Raw genomic sequence first — 19,834 nt, 5'->3', positions numbered from 1 at the left:
ACCCGAGAGCCCAGGTAAAAGCTGGCATGGCAGTGTGCATCTGTAATCCTACTGTAGGCCGATCACTGGAGCTTATTAGTCAGCCGCCCTAACTGAAGGATGAGTGTCAGGGTTAGTGAGAGAGTGTCTCAAAGAATTAGGTATAGAGAAATTGAGGACGCCCCCTGACATTGACCTCTGGTCTCTGTACCCACACTCACTCGCACCCCCCCACACCCTCCCCCACAAAATATATGTGACAATTTGTCTAGTTTTATAAAAACCTGGAGAGTTCATCTCATTTAATAAGTAGACAGTTTGGCTTACCAAAACAGCAGTGATTAAAAGTGTGTAAAAATTTAGTATCTTTCCCTCCGTCTTTTAAAATAAGAAATTTTTTGTTTGTTTTAAAAAAAAATAATCAAATTTAGCTCACATCCCAAAAAGTGTTTACTTACTTTTATTTTATGAATTAATAATATTTGAAACATATAAAAGGCCTAACCCAGCTGGTGGTGGCCCATGCCTTTAATCCCAGCACTTGGGAGACAGAGACAGACAGATCTCTGTGAGTTAGAGGCCAGCCTGGTCTACAGAGCAATGTCCAGGACTGCCAGGGACACACAGAGAAACCCTGTCTCAAACAAAAAACAAGCAAACAAAAAAGCAAAGAATAAACAAACACACCAACAAAATGGCCTGAAAAATGTCTTTTGGCCCTAGACAGCTTCTTCCAAGAGTTTTATCTGTCATCAGTTATGAAGAGTATAGTAGATGTTTACTGAATCACTGAAGTAATGAAATAAGTTAATGAAATAAGAAATATTATTCACTTTATTTTTATTGAAAAGCAGCAAAAGCAAAACAAAACCAAGAATCATTATTAGTCAAGTTGAATACTTACTAACTAAACCAGTGAACCTACAGTAACCACACAAAATGATATACATTTGAAACTGGTGAAGCAGAAAACAAAAAGTAGAAACAATTTTTTTTTGAGTGTTTGTTTTTGTTTTTCAAGACAGGGTTTCTCTGTGTAGCCCTGGTTGTCCTGGAATTCGCTCTATAGATCAGGCTGGCCTAGAACTCAGAGATCTATCTGCCGTTGCCTCCCAAGTGCTGAGATTAAAGGTGTGTGCCACTGACTGGCATAGAAACAGACATTTTAAACACAAAATTTTAATCTGTTTTATGTTATGTAACACATATAAACACATACACACATTGAATGGAAAGGTTAAATATGTTTAAAATATTGGGTGTTTAGGGTTCAGGGATGAGGCTCAGTGGTAGCCAGCATGCCAAAGGCCGTGTTTGAACCTCAGTATTGAGGAAAATGTGTATCTATAATATCTTCATATACACGTTTTATATACATTTTCCCACATCATTAAAAGGCTATATTTAACACTGTGGAGTGTACCCCTCAAGAATAAAAACTGCTGGGGAGAGAGAACCCCCTCTCCCTGAAGAGTGGCCTGGAGGGTGGGGAGCAGATAGACTACCTGAGATATTCTGCAGACTCAGGGCAGTAAACACCATGAGTGCTGGGACCTGTGAGCTCTGCTGGAAGAAACAGGACCAGGCCAGGCCTGGTTCTCGGCATTCAGGTGAGAAGAGCAGGAGGGTTGGACAGTGAGGGCTTCAGGTACACAGGTGAAGGGCAAGAGGGAAGCCACAAAGCTCCTTGCTTCCTCCTCCTCCTCATTTGTCATTTTCTGCTTATGCAGCCTAATCCCTGAGTCGTCCTGCTTGAAGAGGTAGCAGAAAGCCGTCACCTTGGTACTTGCCCTTACCTTGACATAATTACTTTGCCTTTCCATATGTGGCAGGCAAGCTCATGCTGGTTAGTGTGGGCAAGGGCAATGACCCTGACTTCCCTCCAGGAAGTCCCCTCACTCTGTCCTGGGTCACAGGCTATATACATATTTATATACATATATCGGGTTCTTTGAGAACATTTGCTATCTCTATTTCTTAGTAAATGGTGGGTACTAAAACTCATTATTCCAAATGCGTTTAAACCATGTATTAGTCCACACTTTAGGAGGGTGCAGGTGTCCTTTTCTAGGTAATGTCCTTATAATAATACAAGGGTTAAGAAGTGGAAGAATTATTTCCTTAGTAAAGCTTATTATATGTGTAGTTGGAAAGTATAAAGAAAATCCAATGACTACAGAATAATTCCTAACTACCAAGATGTTCAACTTATGAAATTGGTAAATATATGTGATAGGAATAATATTGTAAGGTTTCCTGTTGGCTAAATATGCTAGAAATGAATTTTCACAGTCTTAAAAAATAAATGACAAGAAAACCATATTGTTGTGCTTTCCCTTTGTGTTTTTGCTCACTGAATTAGAATGTCTGAGGTTATTATAAGGTTATCATCTTATAGTTAGAGGGAAAAGGTTTTACATGTAGAGTATCCACTTCTGTGTAGCTCTGTGTAACTGGTCTCATGCCTGTCTTTTGTAGGATATTTTAATCAACTGCCGGCGTGCTGCCACGTCTGTGGCCATTTGTCCCCCAGTACCGTATTACCTCGCTGTGGGTTGTTCTGATAGCTCAGTACGGATTTATGACCGGCGGATGCTGGGCACGAGAGCTACAGGTGAAGAAATATTTTGCAAAATTTGGGGCCAATCAAAGAAATGTTTATGACATTTTACATTTACCTAGTTTTTAATTTCGTTATAAAATATGATTTAAATAGCATAGATTATTCTGAGAGGAAAAGTGTTTTACTACTTTTAGATGCTCTGTTGGAAACTAGGCATAGTGTTGCGTGCCTGTAGTCCCAGCACTCTGTAGCTGGAAGCAGGAGGGTCAGAAGTTCAGGGTCATTCCTGTTTGAGGCCAACATGCACTACATGAGACCTTGTCTCAAGCAAAAGAGAACAGACTCTAGTGGAATAATGCTTTCACAGTTTATCCGTCTAAAAGAATCATAGCAGGAGCTGGGGAGATGTTGCAGTGATGAAGAGCATTTGCTGTTCTTACAGAGGACTTGAGTTTGGTTCCCTGCACCCATGTTAGGCAGCTCACAACTGCACCGGATGCTTCACAACTGTCTGTAACTCCCACTGTAGAGAATCTGATGTGTATTCTTCTGATCTCCTTAGGTACCTGCACCCAGGTACACATCCACACCCCCAACGTGCGTGCGTGCGCACACACACACACACACACACACACTCTCTCAATCAAACACTCATACACATAAAACAAATCTGAAAACAATAACACACTTGATTTGTTTCTTTCCCAAGGCTGCCATAATAAATTACTCAAAGCGAGTCTCTTGAAATACTAGAAATGTGTTTTCTTATATTTCTAGAATTTAGCTATCTGAAATCAAGATGTCGTAGGGTTATTTCTGCTAGAGACTTCGGGAGCATCTGCTCTGTGCCTCTCTTTTGCCTCATGATAATTGGTGCCAAATTTTGGCAATGTCAGGAGAACACTTTGATTTATAAACCTATGATTTCTTGAAAGTAATTAGGAGACATATTGATAAAGGAAAATAGATTTACTTATATTGTGGCCAAACTGTGGAGAGAAGGATTCCTACTTTCTCTCTGCCTTTCTGTAGCAGTGTTATAATTTTATGGAAAGCTTGAAACAAGAGCCAGGAAGTAGGGGTGTACAATTTAGACAGATCTATGTCAAATCTCTTCCTGGAAGTCATATTCTTCCTCCAGATGTCACCGGGGCTTTAGCCCTTACTGTTTCCAAAATGATAGTCCTGGGGAAATTTGAATTCTCTGGGCTTTAGCCCTTACTGCTTCCAAAATGATAGTCCTGGGGAAATTTTAATTCTCTGGGACATTGTTTTAACAGCCACAGAGAAGGATACAAGTGTCTCTCTTTAGACTGTCTCCTTTGCTGCCAATGCATTTCCAAAATCAGACTTCAATTCCAGTAGTCACAGCAGTCCAAGCTAAGCAGATATGAATATATGCTACATATTATTTGATACCCAAGTCCAATTAAAAAGATCGTGCATGTGTACATGTACATATATACAAAGATGAGTATCAACTGTTAGTCACATGTTATGTTATGGAAAGTAAAGGACCTGGGCAGAAACTACCAATGTCAGTAATAACCAACCTAGATGATTATCAAGTGGGAGGGAATGCCAGATGAGAGTGTTTCTGTTTTTCTTTTTTTTATAATTTATTTATTTTATGTGCATTGATGTTTTGCCTGCATGTATGTCTGTGTGAGGGTGTTGGACCCTGGAGTTACAGACAGTTGTGAGCAGGAATGTGGGTGCTGGGAATAGAACCCAGGTCCTTTGGAGGAGCAGTCAGACTCTTAACCGCTGAGCCATCTCTCTAGCCCCTCTGGTTTGTTTTTAATCAGTTTTAATTCTTTGACAATTTCACACATTTGTGTACTATGTTTTGATCGCGTTCCTCCTCCATTCTTCTCCCTGCAACCCTTCTATTCCAACACCGGCCTTCCTGCCTTTATGTCACTTTCCCTCAATAGCCTGCTAAGTTTAGTAGAGTTGCTTGCATGTGCATACATGTGGCGTATTTACTGGACAGCTCACCAGTGGCTACATCTCTGAAGAAAAATTCTCGCTTTCCCTAGCCCCATCAATCCCAGTCGCTCCTCAGTTGGAGGTGGGGCTCCTGTACCGCATCAGTGTTAGACTGTCAGTGGGCTTATATACGCGGGCAACCACAGCGCCTTGTGAGTTCATTCATGGGTGCAATAGCAGCATCACCAAAACAGCATTTCACATCACTCCTTCCCATCCTCTGACTTTGACATTCTGACAGCCTTTCTCTTTTGTATTGTGATGAGGAAGGAGTCCTGTCAATTTGCATATGTACATTTTGGGTGAAACTGTATGATAATATGAAATTATAGGCTCAATTATTACTCTCAACAGAGGCAAGACAATTTACATTTTTAGCAGAATTACATAGCTTTGGGGATCCTTAGAATTTGGTATTCCTGGGCCAATTGAACTCTCTCCTCTTATACTGAATTGAACTGAAGACTACCAGAGTTTTTAAAATTGGGATTATAAACTAGACGTTGTGGTCAATGCCTGTAATCCCAGGACTGGGGAGGCAAGAGAGGAGAATCATGAGTTCAAGGCCAGCCTCAACTTTGCAGCCAGATCACAAGGTTTCAAAATGCCAAGGACTAGAGATGCAGCTTAGTGGTCGAGTACTGGCCTAGCATGTGCATGTCCCTGGGTTTTGTCCCTCCACCACAGAAAAGTAAATCAATTTTAGAAATAAGGGAGGGGAGTATATAAGATGTAGCCAGAGAGTATAGCAAAGAATACCTCATGGTAAACTAGTTGGAGAAACATAGACAGTAGTCCTAAAAGCTAACTAAACAATTTACACACAAAAGTAAAACCATTATGAGGCAGAAATGTAAGAGTGGAAGTTGGGTAACAGAAAATAAGAAAAAGAACACATATGGAATGGGTTGTTGGCACAGTTCCAGAGTTGAAAGGTGGAGTTTTCAGATCCTTCAGGCTCTAGCAGCTCTCTGTGCCCGTGAGGGAGGAGTGAGTGACAGCCTTGGTCTCTGCAGCCTCATTTGGGTTCCTGGAGAGTGAGGTCATAAGTTCTTGGCAGTTGCCTTGGGCTCCTGCACTCCGCTGTGGCCTCGGTCCTGCAGGTTGGTGCAGTACTCCTCTTGTAGTTTCTGCTGCTTTCTCAGTAAATGCGTTTTAGAGGGAGGTGGTGGGGACTCCAGGGAAGCTGCTTCTGTGAGTTATCAGCCATGCTAGGGTGGGCCTTTTCAGAGATATAGTTGTTTTTTAATCTGCAGAATGTTTCTAGCATAAGTTCATTTGTCAAGTACAACTATAACATACAAAGTGACTTGGAAGGAAAGAGCACGTGTGTCCCTTTTGAGAGAGGTCCTTTTTAAAAGTTCCTCTGAGCTACTGTTCTCTCAGGTGACCAAGGCCCTGCTAGCTTTGAGAGAAATGGACTAGGGGGCTATCAAGGCTCCCCAGGGGTGGCAGGAATCCCTGGTATGCCCATATACTCTGGACTTCCTGGTTCTAGTGTCTGGGAGCCAGCCTTCTGCACCCTGCAGACTATTCAGGGAGCATTCAGTAAAGGTCCCAGAGAGCGGTGAAGGCTGTGATGACTCCTGCATGAACCATATCTGATAGAGGAACCTGGAAGAGAAAGACCATCCAAAGCTACAACAAGAAGAATAGCATAGGCCGGGTGGTGGTGGCGCACGCCTTTAATCCCAGCACTCGGGAGGCAGAGCCAGGTGGATCTCTGTGAGTTTGAGACCAGCCTGGGCTACCAAGTGAGTCCCAGGAAAGGCGCAAAGCTACACAGAGAAACCCTGTCTCGAAAAACAAAAAAACAAAAAAACAAAAAAAAAAAAAAAAGAATAGCATATTGCCTTCAACATGATTATAGCTTGTTGAGCAGGACCTTTCTCCTTTGTCTTGGAAGACAGAAGAGTCATCAGAAATTTTTTAAAAATTAAGTTCTCTTTTTTTTTTTTTTTTTTTGGTTTTTCGAGACAGGGTTTCTCTGTGTAGCTTTGCGCCTTTCCTGGAGCTCACTTGGTAACCCAGGCTGGCCTCGAACTCACAGAGATCCGCCTGGCTCTGCCTCCTGAGTGCTGGGATTAAAGGCGTGTGCCACCAACGCCCGGCTAAAAATTAAGTTCTCTTTAAATACATAATCCTCTTCTTGAGATCTTTTATTGTACTATATATCATGAGCCATTGTGCATTATTTTGTTTACCTTAGTTGCAGTGGCTATTTACATTTTTAATTTAGATATTTTCAGATGATTGATTGAGTTATCTAGAGGATTACTAGACTAGGAAGAAACCTCAGTACATTCAATAGAATTCAATCTTCAACAATATGTTCTCTCAACAATGAAAGACGGATGGAGAAATGGCTAAGCTGTCCAGAGGTTTGGTTCCCAGCACCCACATAGTGGTTAACAGTCATTTGTAATTCCAGTTCTAGGGGATCCAGTGCCCTGTTCCAGCCTCCATGGATAGTGCACACACATGGTTCATAGACACACATGTGGACAAAATACCCATATACATAAAAAAATCTCAAAATTTTTTTAATGGCAAGAAAAGGCCTTGTCGTAGCATGTGGTTTTCTTACATCACATGTATTTCATCCTCAGCCTAACTTCATGTTGAGTCGAATATATTATACCCCAAACCTACTAATATTTTGAGTTCTATGTGAAAGCAATGATTTTAATATCCCTGCACCTGTAAGTTATATTAATGAGGTTATTTATTTTAAAGGGTTGTTAAAAAACTAGATAATGGTTTCTAAAATATATAAGTGAATAAATAAGCAAGTAGCCAATAAATAATTAGAATTGTATTCAACCTGTTCTGCCAAGTGTCAGGTTTCCTATTATAGAAATGATCTTAATTTGAATGAAAAGTTTGGAGAAGACTTAGTGCAGAAATCAACTATTAGTAAACATTATTTCAGCAAATCATGTAATCTGGAATTCTGAAGGATGATAAGTTGGTTTTCTTTGTTGTTTTATTTGTGTGTTTAAATATGCTGTGTGTATCAGCTTGACATACCTGGGAAGAGGGACTCTCAAATGAGGAATTGTCTTAGTCAGATAGGCGTGTGGGTATCCCTACGTGGTATCCTATTTTCTAAATTGCTAATTGATGTAGGCTCTTTGTGGGCCTGGGCAGTATAAGAAGGGTAGCTGAGCAAGCCAAGGGAAGCAAGCCAGGAAGCAGCTTTCCACCTGTCCTGAGTTCCTGTCCTGACTTCCCTCAATGATGAGCTGTGATTGGGAGTGTAAGCCAAGTTAAACCTTTCCTTTTCCAGTCCCTTTTGGTGTTTGTCATAGCAACAGAACTGGAACATAGGCTGTCTTTATAGCATTCTTTTTTGTTTTGTTAAAAAGGAAACCTCTTATAGATATAGAAAGTGATAATTTGGGTTTATATTGTTATATCATTTCATGTATCCCATAATTCAGGCTAAGAGTTTCTTAAATGTTTATTATATTTGGAACACTATTAATTTTGAGTCAATATCTGTTATTTAGGGAACTATGCAGGCCGAGGAACTACTGGAATGGTTGCTCGATTTATCCCGTCTCATCTTAGTAATAAATCCTGCAGAGTGACGTCTCTGTGTTATAGTGAAGATGGCCAAGAGATTCTTGTTAGTTATTCTTCAGATTACATCTATCTGTTTGACCCCAAAGACGACACAGCACGAGAACTTAAAACTCCTGCAGAGGAGAGGCGAGAAGAGGTAAGATTACTCAACTAGACTCTTTATTCATGGGGAGATGCCTGTAATTCCCAGGAGAAGGCAGGATAGATGATCATTCTTGGCTAAGTAAGTTTGAGGTCAGCCTGGGCTACATATGATGCTGTCTCAAAAAAAAAAAAAATAAGGAAAAGGAAAAGAAATAGAAGAGTTAAGTGTCCAAATAAATAAGTAAATGCATTGATTTTTGAAGGGTTTATGCTTTAGGGAACATACGAAAGAACAGGCTGATAAATAGCTCTGGAAAATGAGCTAATTTTAGGAAATACGTAATATAAAACCTTTAACCTTGTAGATGCACAACACAGCAAAAAAATCAACAGCTCTAGTACTTGTGGGAGAGTCAGTTAAGACAGTGGACAGTGTGATGGTAAACGTCTACGAGATTGTGTTCATGCACCAAGTGCCACTCCTTACCATTCACTGTTTACACGCAGGCAACAGTTCCATCCTCTCTCAGCTGTACCTTTTTTTTTTTCAGTTACAGGTTAGTGGCATGTAACAATAGCCCTACGTACAGGTTACAAAATTTACTTGAGAAAGTAGGAAAAGTTCAAGAGGGCATTTCTGTCAAAGGTGAATGAATTGAATTACTGTGACCAAAATAGAAAAGTAGGAAGCTAGAAGTGCATTTTGGACAGTATGCAACCATGAGAACATATTTGGTGTAGCTTGTTAGGCTTTTCCTAACATTCATGCCATGTTGACCTTCAAAAATACTCTATTGAAGATTTACTTTTAATGTTTAAAAAGTTTATTATTTTATATGTATGGTAGTTTTGCTTGTATGTATGTCTACGCATCATGTACATGCTTATTGCATGCCAAAGGCCAGAAGAGCGTGTCTCATCCCCTAGAATTGGGAGTTACAGAAGACTGAGCTGCCGTGTCAGTGTTGGGAACCAAACTTGTGTTCTCTGGAAGAGCAGCAAGTGCTCTTAACCACTGAGCCATCTCTGTATTCCTAACTTTGACCTTTTTATTTTGCTATGATCTACACTTGTTCTATACTTCGGCTTATTAAATGTTTCTTAAATTAATTAATTGTCAATTAATAGTGGTTTGGTATTAACTAAGTATTAATGAGCTTATATTATTTGATTTATGGTAATAGAGATTGAACCCAGGGCCTCACATTATAGGCAAGCACTGAGCTATATTCTCAACATTTTGCACATTTAAAGGAAGAATGTAGCAAATGTGTAATTCCCATGAGATGAAAAACTAAATTCAGTTGTGAATACTGATGACATAACCACTGTAAGGTATGGTTGAAGGGAAGGTTTTCATTGTAGATATGAGGGGAGTACAGCCAGAGGCATCTGGAAGAATCCAGAGCAGAGAGAAAGTAGTGGACTGATCTGGTCTTGAATGGAGAGATGGGGTTGGGAGAATGAGAGGTGAAGACAGAGAGGAAGACAAAAGAGATGGAGCATAGCCAAAATAGTGGGGTTATAAGGAGGATGAGAAGCTGGGCCAGGGATGGAAACCCTGGACTGAAACATTTAGGGGAAAGGGTAGGGTGAGAAGAGCCAGGATGCCAGCGTGAACTCTGAAAATGTCTAACAGCTGCTTGTGATAGTGAGGGAGGCTGCAGGCCAGCATGCTAATAGATATCATGGATGGCCATTTGCCCTTTCTGCCAGTGATAAGGAAACAGCTCTTTTGGTGGAGGGGAGCAGGTTTCATAAATTGCTGAAGAATGCTGCTTTTAGGTAACCGCCAGAACTTGGGCTTGACAAGTTATTATAAAATTAGAGAAAAATATTACTTTGTAGATGAATTTTAAGATGTTGAATGTGACAGTATATTTATGTAAAGTAGGAAAATTATGAGTTATTTATGAGTTTATTGGACGGATTGAAGACGAATTCTGCTGTGTCACTTTGTTGCTGCTGTGCAGTTTCCCCTTGAGACATGTGGTAAGTATAGTTGCAGTCAACCTCTGTGACTGAGAGATAGTGAAAAACTGGGAAGTGGACAGACGTTTTGAAAGTGGGCCAGCCAACTTTGTTATCATAGACTCCTTAGCTAAAGATGATTATATCATCAGGACTAATGCTGAATCATTTTGTGGAGATGTTTTTCTTAGTATGCGTTGTTGAAGCCACCAAGTTAAAAACAATAATTCTAAAATATGAATTATAAAAATAAACCATACTTATTATATTTAGCCAAACGAGAGTTTTATATGTGTGTAAAATTAATGAGCTGTCTTCTTTTTAATTCCTATAGTTTTTCATTTGATATTTTATGTTAAAACTTAGACAATAATATTTAGATCAGCTATTCTTAACCCAACAATTATTTATTAGGTACCTTTGTACACTTAGTTTTAAACTTCAAAAAATGATTACATGAGCTGGGTGCATGCCTTTAATCTCAGCAATCAGGAGGAAGAGGCAAGTGGATCTCTGAGTTTAGGGCCAGCCTGGTCTATAGAGCAAGGCCAGCCAGAGCTACACAGAAAACTCTGTCTTGAAAAACCAAGAAAAAAAAAAAAAGAAGAAAAGAAAATGATTATATAAAGACATGGCCCCTTCATTTAAGCCAGCAAAGTACTGAGTGTCTCTGTCTCCCCTTCTCCCAGTGCTGGGGTTAGGAGTATACCTGACCACACTCACTTTTGGCATGGATTCTAATAATTCCAAGGTCCTCATGCGCAGCAAACACTCTTACCACTGAGCCATCTGCCTAGTCACAATCAACTTGTGAAAGTATATAATTAATTAAGTATTGTATATTCACAAAGTAATGCAGCTAATATCATTGTTGATACTATATCATATTAATCAACTGAGAGAGCATGCTAAGTGAAAGAAAATAGATACAAAAAGATACATATTGTATTATTCCACTGATATGTGATACTATTTTTAAAGATTTATTTATTTTATGTATATGAGTGCTCCATTGGAATTTTGCCTGAAGAGTGTATCATATTCCACTATAGATGGTTGTAAGCCACTATGTGGTTGCTGGGAATTGAACTCAGGACCTCTAGAAGAGCAGCCAGTGCTCTTAACCACTGAGCCATCTCTCTGGCCCAGAATACATACATCTTTAGAGAGAGAAAGTAGATTATTGGTTTTCTGGACCCTTGAGAAGGGACAGGTGAAGAGTGGCTGCTGATGGGAATGGGATTTCTTTTGGAGATGAATGAAATGTTCTAGAATCAGATAATGATAACAGTTGATACTAATCCCTGAAAGGTGCCCTTTGACTTGGAAGTTAATTATTGAGCTTAGTATTGACTCTTTACATCTATCTGTCTGTCTGTCTGTCTGTCTATCTATCTATGTGTCTGTATACATGCCATAGCGCACATGTGGAGATCAATACAGCTTATTTTTTAAAAGCTTTTTTTGTTGTTGGTTTTTCATTTTTATTTTTTGTTTGTTTATTTGTTTGTTTCAAAACAGAGTTTCTCTGTGTAGCCCTGGCTGTCCTGGAACTTGCTCTGTAGACCAGGCTGGCCTTGAATTCAAAAAGATCAGCTTGCTTCTGTCTTCCAAGTGTAGGAATTAAAAGCATGTGCCACCATAGCCTGCCTGGCTTAGAGGAGAACTTTTAAAAGTTGATTCTTGGGGTTGGGGATTTAGCTCAGTGGTAGAGTGCTTACCTAGCGAGCGCAAGGCCCTGGGTTTGGTCCTCAGCTCCCCCCACAAAAAAAGTTGTTTCTTTCTTTCTGCCATATTGGCTACTAGGATCAAACTCATGCCATTAGATTCGGCAGCAAGAACATTTGTCCACAGCATTGGCTCACTGGCCTCCACTGTTGACTTTTTTTTTTTTTTTTGACCATGATATGTGAATTTGACAAATGTTTACTCATTGGTGTGCAAGTTAGTTTTTTGTCAACTTGACACAGACCTAGACATATCTGGGAAAAGAATTGCAATTCGTGAATTGCCCCCATTAATTTGTCCTGCGGCATGTGTATGGAGGCATTTGCTTGATTAATGATTTATGTGTGAAGGCCCAACTGTGGGTGCTGCCTCTCGTGGACAGTTATGTAAGAGAGCAGGCCAAACCATGGAGAGCAAAGCAGAAAGTCGCATTCCTCCATGAGCTCTGCTTCAGTTTTCGCTTTAGTTCCTGTTCTGACCTCCCTTCATGATGGACCATAAGCTGTAAGGAGGAGTCAATGCCTTCCTCTCCAAGTTGTTATCACAGCAATAGAAAGCTAACTAGAATGTTTGGTTATCTTGGTAAGAATGGTATCAGTGGAAAGATTAAAAAAGCAAAACAACCAGCGGCAACAATGGAAACATTGACTGGATTGGATTGAGAGAGGAATGGTGGAGTAAATGTAGCTAGGGAGAAACATATGAGCTCTTAGGAAACTGTGAGTCTCTTCACATCAATAGAGAACTTTCAGTATGTTAGAGAACCAGGTGAGAAGACATGAGTAAGGAAAAGAAAAGAGTGATGTTGACGCAAGGTGCTTGAGGGTTGAAGAAAGGCAATGAAAAGCAATAGGTGAACACTTGGGCCTAAAGAGAAGGAATGATACATTCTTTGAGAATGATTAGCAGGTAGGGAGTTTTGAGTAGAAATAAATTTGTAGAATTCTGCTAAGAAAATTGGTATCGTTTCTGTAGGGCTTTATTTTTAAAATAAATAAAGCCATACTTTGTGTATTATAGAACAAATTTGTGGGAAAATCGCTCTTTCAGTTAGGTCAGTGAGACACATATATTCAGTGGCTAGTCATGTCTAGTTGTGATCCTCCTGCCTCACCTGGGATTGCAGGTGGGCACCACTGAACCCAGCTTACATGTACACAGTCTCAAAGTTGTATTTGTATTTGTGCTTTTTAGGTTGAGGATAGTAAATACAGACTGTAGCACCAGTGGATATTTATTATCATGAGCTCTGTAAAAGACTGATACACCATATAGCAGTATTTCATGTATTGATCTAGCATTTCATTTCCATACTTAAAGATAGTAGGGTGTTGGAAATGCTCCATTAAAGTGTGCTGTAAGAATTGTGGACTGGGGATTAATTCAGAGGTATAGTACTTAGCTCAGCTGCACAAGGTCCTGGATTCAGTCCCCAATCCCCAGAATAGATGTTGGAAGCAAATCTGTTCTTTAGACTCACATAGACTCTACTTATGATTATTACCTTGTAGTTACGACAGCCTCCGGTTAAACGCTTGAGACTCCGTGGTGATTGGTCAGATACTGGTCCCAGAGCAAGGCCAGAGAGTGAACGAGAACGAGATGGTAACTATACTTTAGCTGGCTTTTCTGTGACATGTGCTATTTAAAGATGTATTTATCTTGTCTGTGTGAGTGTTTTTCCTCCTTGTGCTGGTGGAAAGCAGAAGAAAGCATCAGATACCCTGGCACTGGAATCACAGATGGTTGTGAGCCACCTGGGAACTGAACCTGGCTCCTTTTCAAGAGCAACAAGTACTCTTAACCTCTGAGCCATCTCTCCAGCCCCTTATTTCCACTGTTTTCTATTGTAAATGATGCTACAATGAAATCTTAGTAAGAATATTTTTGTAGAGGTGTCCAAATACATCACAGGGTATATTCCTAGAAGTGCAATGGCTAAGTCACTGGATAAGTATATTTTACTTTTATATACATATGTGCATACACACATATATGATACATACATATATAAATAATTTATATATAAAATATATTTTATTTGATGAATCTATAGCCAAAATCTTACTCTAATTATTATTAAAACTTTAATACTCAAAACAGTTTCCTAGGTATAGTATCTTTGGCTCTATTTTATAATATTCTTAAATATAAAGTTAAAGTATGTAAAGGGGCTTACATGCCTGTAATCCCAGAATTTGGAAGGCTATGACCAAAGGATTATTATAAATTCAAGCCAGGGCTACATAGTAAATTCCAGACCAGCCTGGACTACAGAGCCAGGAGACCCTGTCTCCAAAAAAGCAAACCATATCAAAGACATGATTGGATAATCATTACATTTTGTATCTGACCTCATACTCTGTTTGTTCTGACTTTTGAACCCAGGCCGTACTGTGTAGCCCCACCTGTCTTCATACTCTCTGTGTTCCAGGCTGGTCTCCAGGTCACGACAGTCTTCCTGCTTCGGCCTCCTGAGTGCTAGGTCTTCATACTTCCATTTTCAAGTGCCCTGAATATCCACAGCCCTGTAAGAACGTGAACTGCTCTTACTATTCCCTATGGTGTAACAAAATAAAATGCCCTTAAAGGAGAAAAGCAAACAGATGTTTATTTGAACAAAGAAAAGGAGTTAAGTTGAAAAAACAAAATACATTCTCTGTCAGCTAGTTGCAAATACCTGGGGCCATATAACCCCAAAAGGATCTGATCTCATTAAATACCTGGAACTTATAGTAACTAGTAAGAATTCTGTTTTAGGGAAATTGAGGTAAAATCCCAAGGTTATTTCATGTCTGTCCTTGATAATAATGTTGTAGTGAGAAAGCAAGCCTTTTCTTCAGTTTATTCCACTTAGAATTCATGGGCCCTCCTATGGGGCACACATAACTATTAATAAACAGTGGTGGGACAGTGGGGAGACACAGAGTTCCCTAAGAACAGGCATAGATGAGGATGAGAATACACTATTGTACACATACATGGATAGTTATTCATTCAATTATTATAAAATGTGATGAGGACTCTAATAGGTTCTTATGCATTCACATAAGTTACTCAGATGATGTGATGTTTTAATTTCTAGCATTTTAAAGACCTTTAAAACTAGGTTTTTGTATTAAAGATCCCGACTTTTGCCAAACTTAATAATAAAATTTATGTTGTAATAGGAGAGCAAAGTCCCAACGTGTCGCTGATGCAGAGAATGTCTGATATGTTATCAAGGTGGTTTGAAGAAGCAAGTGAAGTTGCCCAAAGCAATAGAGGAAGGGGAAGACCTCGGCCCAGAGGTAATTTGTCTTACTAGTTAAAGTCCCTCTCTTTCTTCCCTTCTTCCCTTCCCTCCCCTCCTCCCTCCCTTCTCCTCCCTCTCCTTCCATCCCCTCTCCTCCCCTCCCCTCCCCTTCCATCACTTTGTTTTTGAAACAGGGTTTCTCTCTGTAGCCCTGGCTGTCCTGGAACTCACTCTGCAGAGCATGCCCACTAGAAGACAGTTTTTGTTGATCTCATCTATCTAAACTGAACTGTGTTTTATAACCAAAGTAGTCATAGGTCTCTTCTGATTCCACTAGCCCTAACTCTTTAACTTATCTCAAAACAAAGAAAACAAAAGTAAGATTTTCAATTTTAAGTCCCTTTCCAATGCACTTTGAAAGTGGACGTCTACAAAAACTCTAAAGATAAGCACGTGCATATAATTTTAAAAATTGATTATTTAAAAAAATTGATAATCTAGTTGGGTGGTGGTGGTGCACGCCTTTAATCCCAGCACTCAGGAGGCAGAGCCAGGCAAATCTCTGTGAGTTTGAGGACAGCCTGGTCTACAGAGCGAGATCCAGATCAGGCACCACAACACAGAGAAACCCTGTCTCAACAAAACAAAACAAAACAAAAAATTGATATCTATTTGGTGTGTGTATGTGTGTACATATATGTATGTGTGTGCATGTGGAGGTAAGAAAACTTGGGGAAATCAGTTTTCAAACTTAGTCAGACTGGGCAGCAAGTATCCTTAGCCATCATTCTGGCCCAAGATTGATTATTTTAACAAGAATGTGTCATTAATTCTTATTTCTATTGACTAGACTGTTTGATCAGTGGCTATTATTGGTACACTGAATGTCTTAGTTGGGGTTTCTATTCTGTGATGAACAAAAAGAAAGTTGAAGAGGAAAGGATTTACTTGTCTTACACTTCCACATCGCTTTCATCATCAAAGGAAGTCAGGGCAGGAACCTGGAGGCAGGAGCTGATGCAGAGGCTGTGGAGGGGAGCTGTTTACTGACTTGCTTCCCATGGCTTGCTCAGCCTGCTTTCTTAAAGAACCCAGGACCAGGGATGGCACCACCCACCATGGGCTGGGCCTTCCTCCATTAATCAGTAATTAAGAAAATGTCTTAAAGCTGGATCTCCCCCCCCCCCCTTAAAACAGGGTTTCTCTGTGTAACTTTGTACCTTTCCTGGAACTCACTTTGTAGCCCAGGCGGGCCTCAAACTCACAGAGATCTGCCTGCCTCTGCCTCCCAAGTGCTGGGATTAAAGGCGTGCGCCACCACTGCACTGCTAAAACTGGGTCTTATGTGGTATTTTCTCATCTGAAGTTCCCTTCTTTCAGATAACTCTAGTTTGTGTCAAGTTGACATAAGACTACCCAGCACATTATAAAAGGTACTGTATATTTATTTATTATACACACACATATATTGTGTGTGTGTTTTCAGAACATGTTTTTGTAGGTTTGTTTTTGTGTTTGTTTTGCATTTAAAATTTGAGTTTGAGGCTAGAGAGATGGCTCAAGAGCAACTTAGAGGTGGTTAAGAGCACTTACTGCTTTTGGAGAAGACTTGAGTTCAATTCCCAGAACATAGCTGCTCACAACTGTCAGCAACTCCAGTTCTGGGGATTCAGTATCCTCTTGGCCTCTGCAGGCACATGCATGCATGTGACCAAAACACTCAGACGTGCACAATAAAAATAATTACATCTTTAAAAACTTGAGTTTGCCTTAACATGTGCTTTTTTTTTTTTTTTTTTAAGGTGGAACAAATCAGTCAGATGTTTCAACTCTTCCTACGGTTCCATCAAATCCTAATTTGGAAGTGGGTGAAACTGCAATGGATGTAGATGCCCCTGCTGAGCAACTTCAACCTTCTACATCCTCTCCAGTGTCAGTTCCAGCTCAGGCAGCAGCATCTGCCATAGAAAGCCCTCATTCTGCTTCTCTGCTGCCTTCTCCAGATAGTGAACAGAGGCAGTCTGTTGAGGCGTCTGGACACCATACACATCAGCAGTCTGGTGAGGATGTTATTCTTCAAGTAAGCTGTTGATGTGCTGATCTCTGTTAATGAACACCTTATGGTCTGTTGTGAAAGATTCTAAATCACAGTAACTTCTTGATGGAATAAATGGTCAGAATTATTCGTAGTATGCAAACAGTAACTTAAACACAAACTTCAAGTGTGTCTAATTTGCATGAATTTTTACAAATAATGAATCTTTATTTTGCATAAGATAGTTTTTCTAAGGTAACTAGGCATTATTTTGACATAGTTTAGTAAACTGGAAGATTATTTTATAGACCATTATAGGTGAAAATAATGTTCTAGATTTACTTGGTTATATGTCTGTATTAAAATGACAGTGAAAATATATCTTCATTATTATTATTATTCCGTTGTATTTATATTTTTAATTTTTTCTCAGATTATGAAATACTTTGAATATGTTCAGAATAGTGAGTCTGCAATGGGCCCTTCTCAACAGCATAGTGTGCTTTACTAGGAGAATTATTTCACTATTATATATATGAAAAGGAATTCTCTTACCAAATCTTGGTCTTTACTTGATGCTAGTAAAAAGAAAAAATCAGTTCCTAAATTCTCTTAGCATATTCTCTCAATACAGTAACGTCTCATGTTTTTTTTCTCCCAACTATGGAATATACTACTATCTGCAGTAATATCAGTGTGTGTGTATATATATATACTCGAAATTTTTACTATACTTGTTAATATAGTAAAAATAATATATTTGTTTATTATTTTAAGTTATTTTAAGGAAGCAGTTTTCTTGACAGACGACAGAAATATTAGCAAGGAATATAGCTAGGAATACAGCTAGCACCTAAACTAGGACCTCTGACAGTCTCCTAACAGCTTCGCCTCCAAGTTGTCCTGGATGCCAGATCCCAGATGGTGGATGTTTTAAATTAAGTGCAGTTTTATCACTATATCTCATTTTTGGTAATTAATACTCACTTTCTATGGGAATAGAATGCAGGGTCAACTGTATAACTATCAACACTATGTATAGTTTATAAAAATAAAAGCTAAAGCTGAGCTAGAAAGTCAGCTTTTCTGCATTTTACGTGGCATTTCAGCTTGAGGGAAAATAAAATATTCTGAATTGTTTGAGAAACAGAGTTAGAAGTAGACTAAAACTAGTATAATTAGTGAAGATAAGGAAAATTTTAGAAATACTAATTTTTATTTTATGTGTGTTAATGTTTTGCCTGCGCATAGGCATGTGCATTGCGTTTGTGTCTGAGGAGGCCATCAGAGGGCATCAGCCTCCCTGGAACTGGAGTTAAATCAGTTGTGAGCCACCATGTGCTGGGAACTGAGTCCACGTCCTCTGTAAGGGGAATAATGCTCTTTATGGCTGAGCCATCTCTGCAGCCTCAAGATAAGGATTTTTAAAGTAGTAGTGTGGTTGCAAATATTCTGAGAGATTTTAAGCAATCATAAGTTATCAGGAAAACTTAGCAAAAAGACTCTTTAGCCCAGTTTTAAGTCCTACTGAGTCTTAAATAGTTCCAATTATTTCTTAAACACATTTGTGAGTTAAATATTTTGGAGCTTTAAAAAAATGTTTTTCATAGTTATTTTACACATTTTCATACCACAGTTTAAACTGCTGAGCTCCTTTTAGTGTTTAATATACTAAGCACTAACGAATAGTTTTGTGATGACCATATGATCATTATGTGAATACTATTTAGTACCTTTGTCCATAAACATTTCAAAGATAGTAAGGACATGTTTTGAATTAATAGATTGAGACTTTTGCTTAACTTTTATAAGCTATGATTAGAGTATTTTCCTGTTTTCTAAATTGTACCACTTCTGAGGAAAATGATTTGGTGTGAGATGTAGATTATGCCTATAGTTATTTCAATAGTAGCCCTTTTGTTATTTTAGCATCCATCATGTCTACAACAAGGACCTAATGTTTTGTTTTTGTTTTTTCTGATCCATTTGTGCTTACCAAAGCCTATCCAAATCCAGGTGCCTTAATAGACACTGGGATTGTTCGCTGTGAGAATGTAATAGTGGGAATGTCAGTTTGGAGCCGAGCTTCTGTCGGTGCCTTTGTAGAGCTAGACAAAGTGGAGGTGACTGCTTCTCTACACTCATCTTGCTGTGGACATCTCTTTATGTAAATGTCTGTGCTTTTCCTTTATATCACATGTCTTTCCTTTGTCATTTTTACTAGTTGACTACAGGGACAGTGAGAAGGAAAACTAGCCCAGTGCTTTGGGGTCCTTCTCATGGTCTACATCTGAATCTCTCAGTGATGATGGTGAAAGTCACACCATGAATGTTAGTGAACACTTCTCAGAGCAGTCTGTCTTTCCAGGCTTTCGCTGTCCAGCTGTAAGAATGTTTTCTTACCCCTCCCTGGCTTTTAAAATTTTAGTATTCTGGTTTACCTTCTCTACTCCATAAGCTGCGACCTTGTAGAACTCCTTCACAGTGAAGAACAAAGCACACCATTTCAGCTTTCTAACGTTGTCTAGAAGAAATGAATCTTCTCCTGTCACACCTGGCTGGAACAGTTCAACCCATGCCTTCCCAGATTCCCAGGGACTATACTCCTGTTCCCCTGCCTTCCCAGATTCCCAGGGATTACACTCCTGTTCCCCTGCCT

General features: G+C 39.4%; 1 protein-coding gene across 12 annotated transcripts in view; it reads left to right on the top strand.

Moving 5' to 3' along the window:
- Positions 1-19,834, top strand: part of Dcaf6 (DDB1 and CUL4 associated factor 6) — a 115,320-nt gene that overhangs the window by 34,827 nt on the left and 60,659 nt on the right. For all 12 annotated transcript variants that reach the window (XM_076547907.1, XM_076547906.1, XM_076547904.1 and 9 more), the window contains exons 6-10: positions 2,458-2,593; positions 8,047-8,258; positions 13,417-13,510; positions 15,076-15,195; positions 16,943-17,200. In XM_076547907.1, coding sequence (XP_076404022.1) covers positions 2,458-2,593; positions 8,047-8,258; positions 13,417-13,510; positions 15,076-15,195; positions 16,943-17,200 — 820 coding nt within the window. The remainder of the gene's footprint in view (positions 1-2,457; positions 2,594-8,046; positions 8,259-13,416; positions 13,511-15,075; positions 15,196-16,942; positions 17,201-19,834) is intronic.

Source organism: Peromyscus maniculatus, chromosome 11 (assembly GCF_049852395.1).
Source record: "Peromyscus maniculatus bairdii isolate BWxNUB_F1_BW_parent chromosome 11, HU_Pman_BW_mat_3.1, whole genome shotgun sequence".
NCBI lineage: Eukaryota > Metazoa > Chordata > Mammalia > Rodentia > Cricetidae > Peromyscus > Peromyscus maniculatus.
Note: the sequence above shows the minus strand (reverse complement) of the source record. Positions and strands in the feature narration are given on the sequence as shown.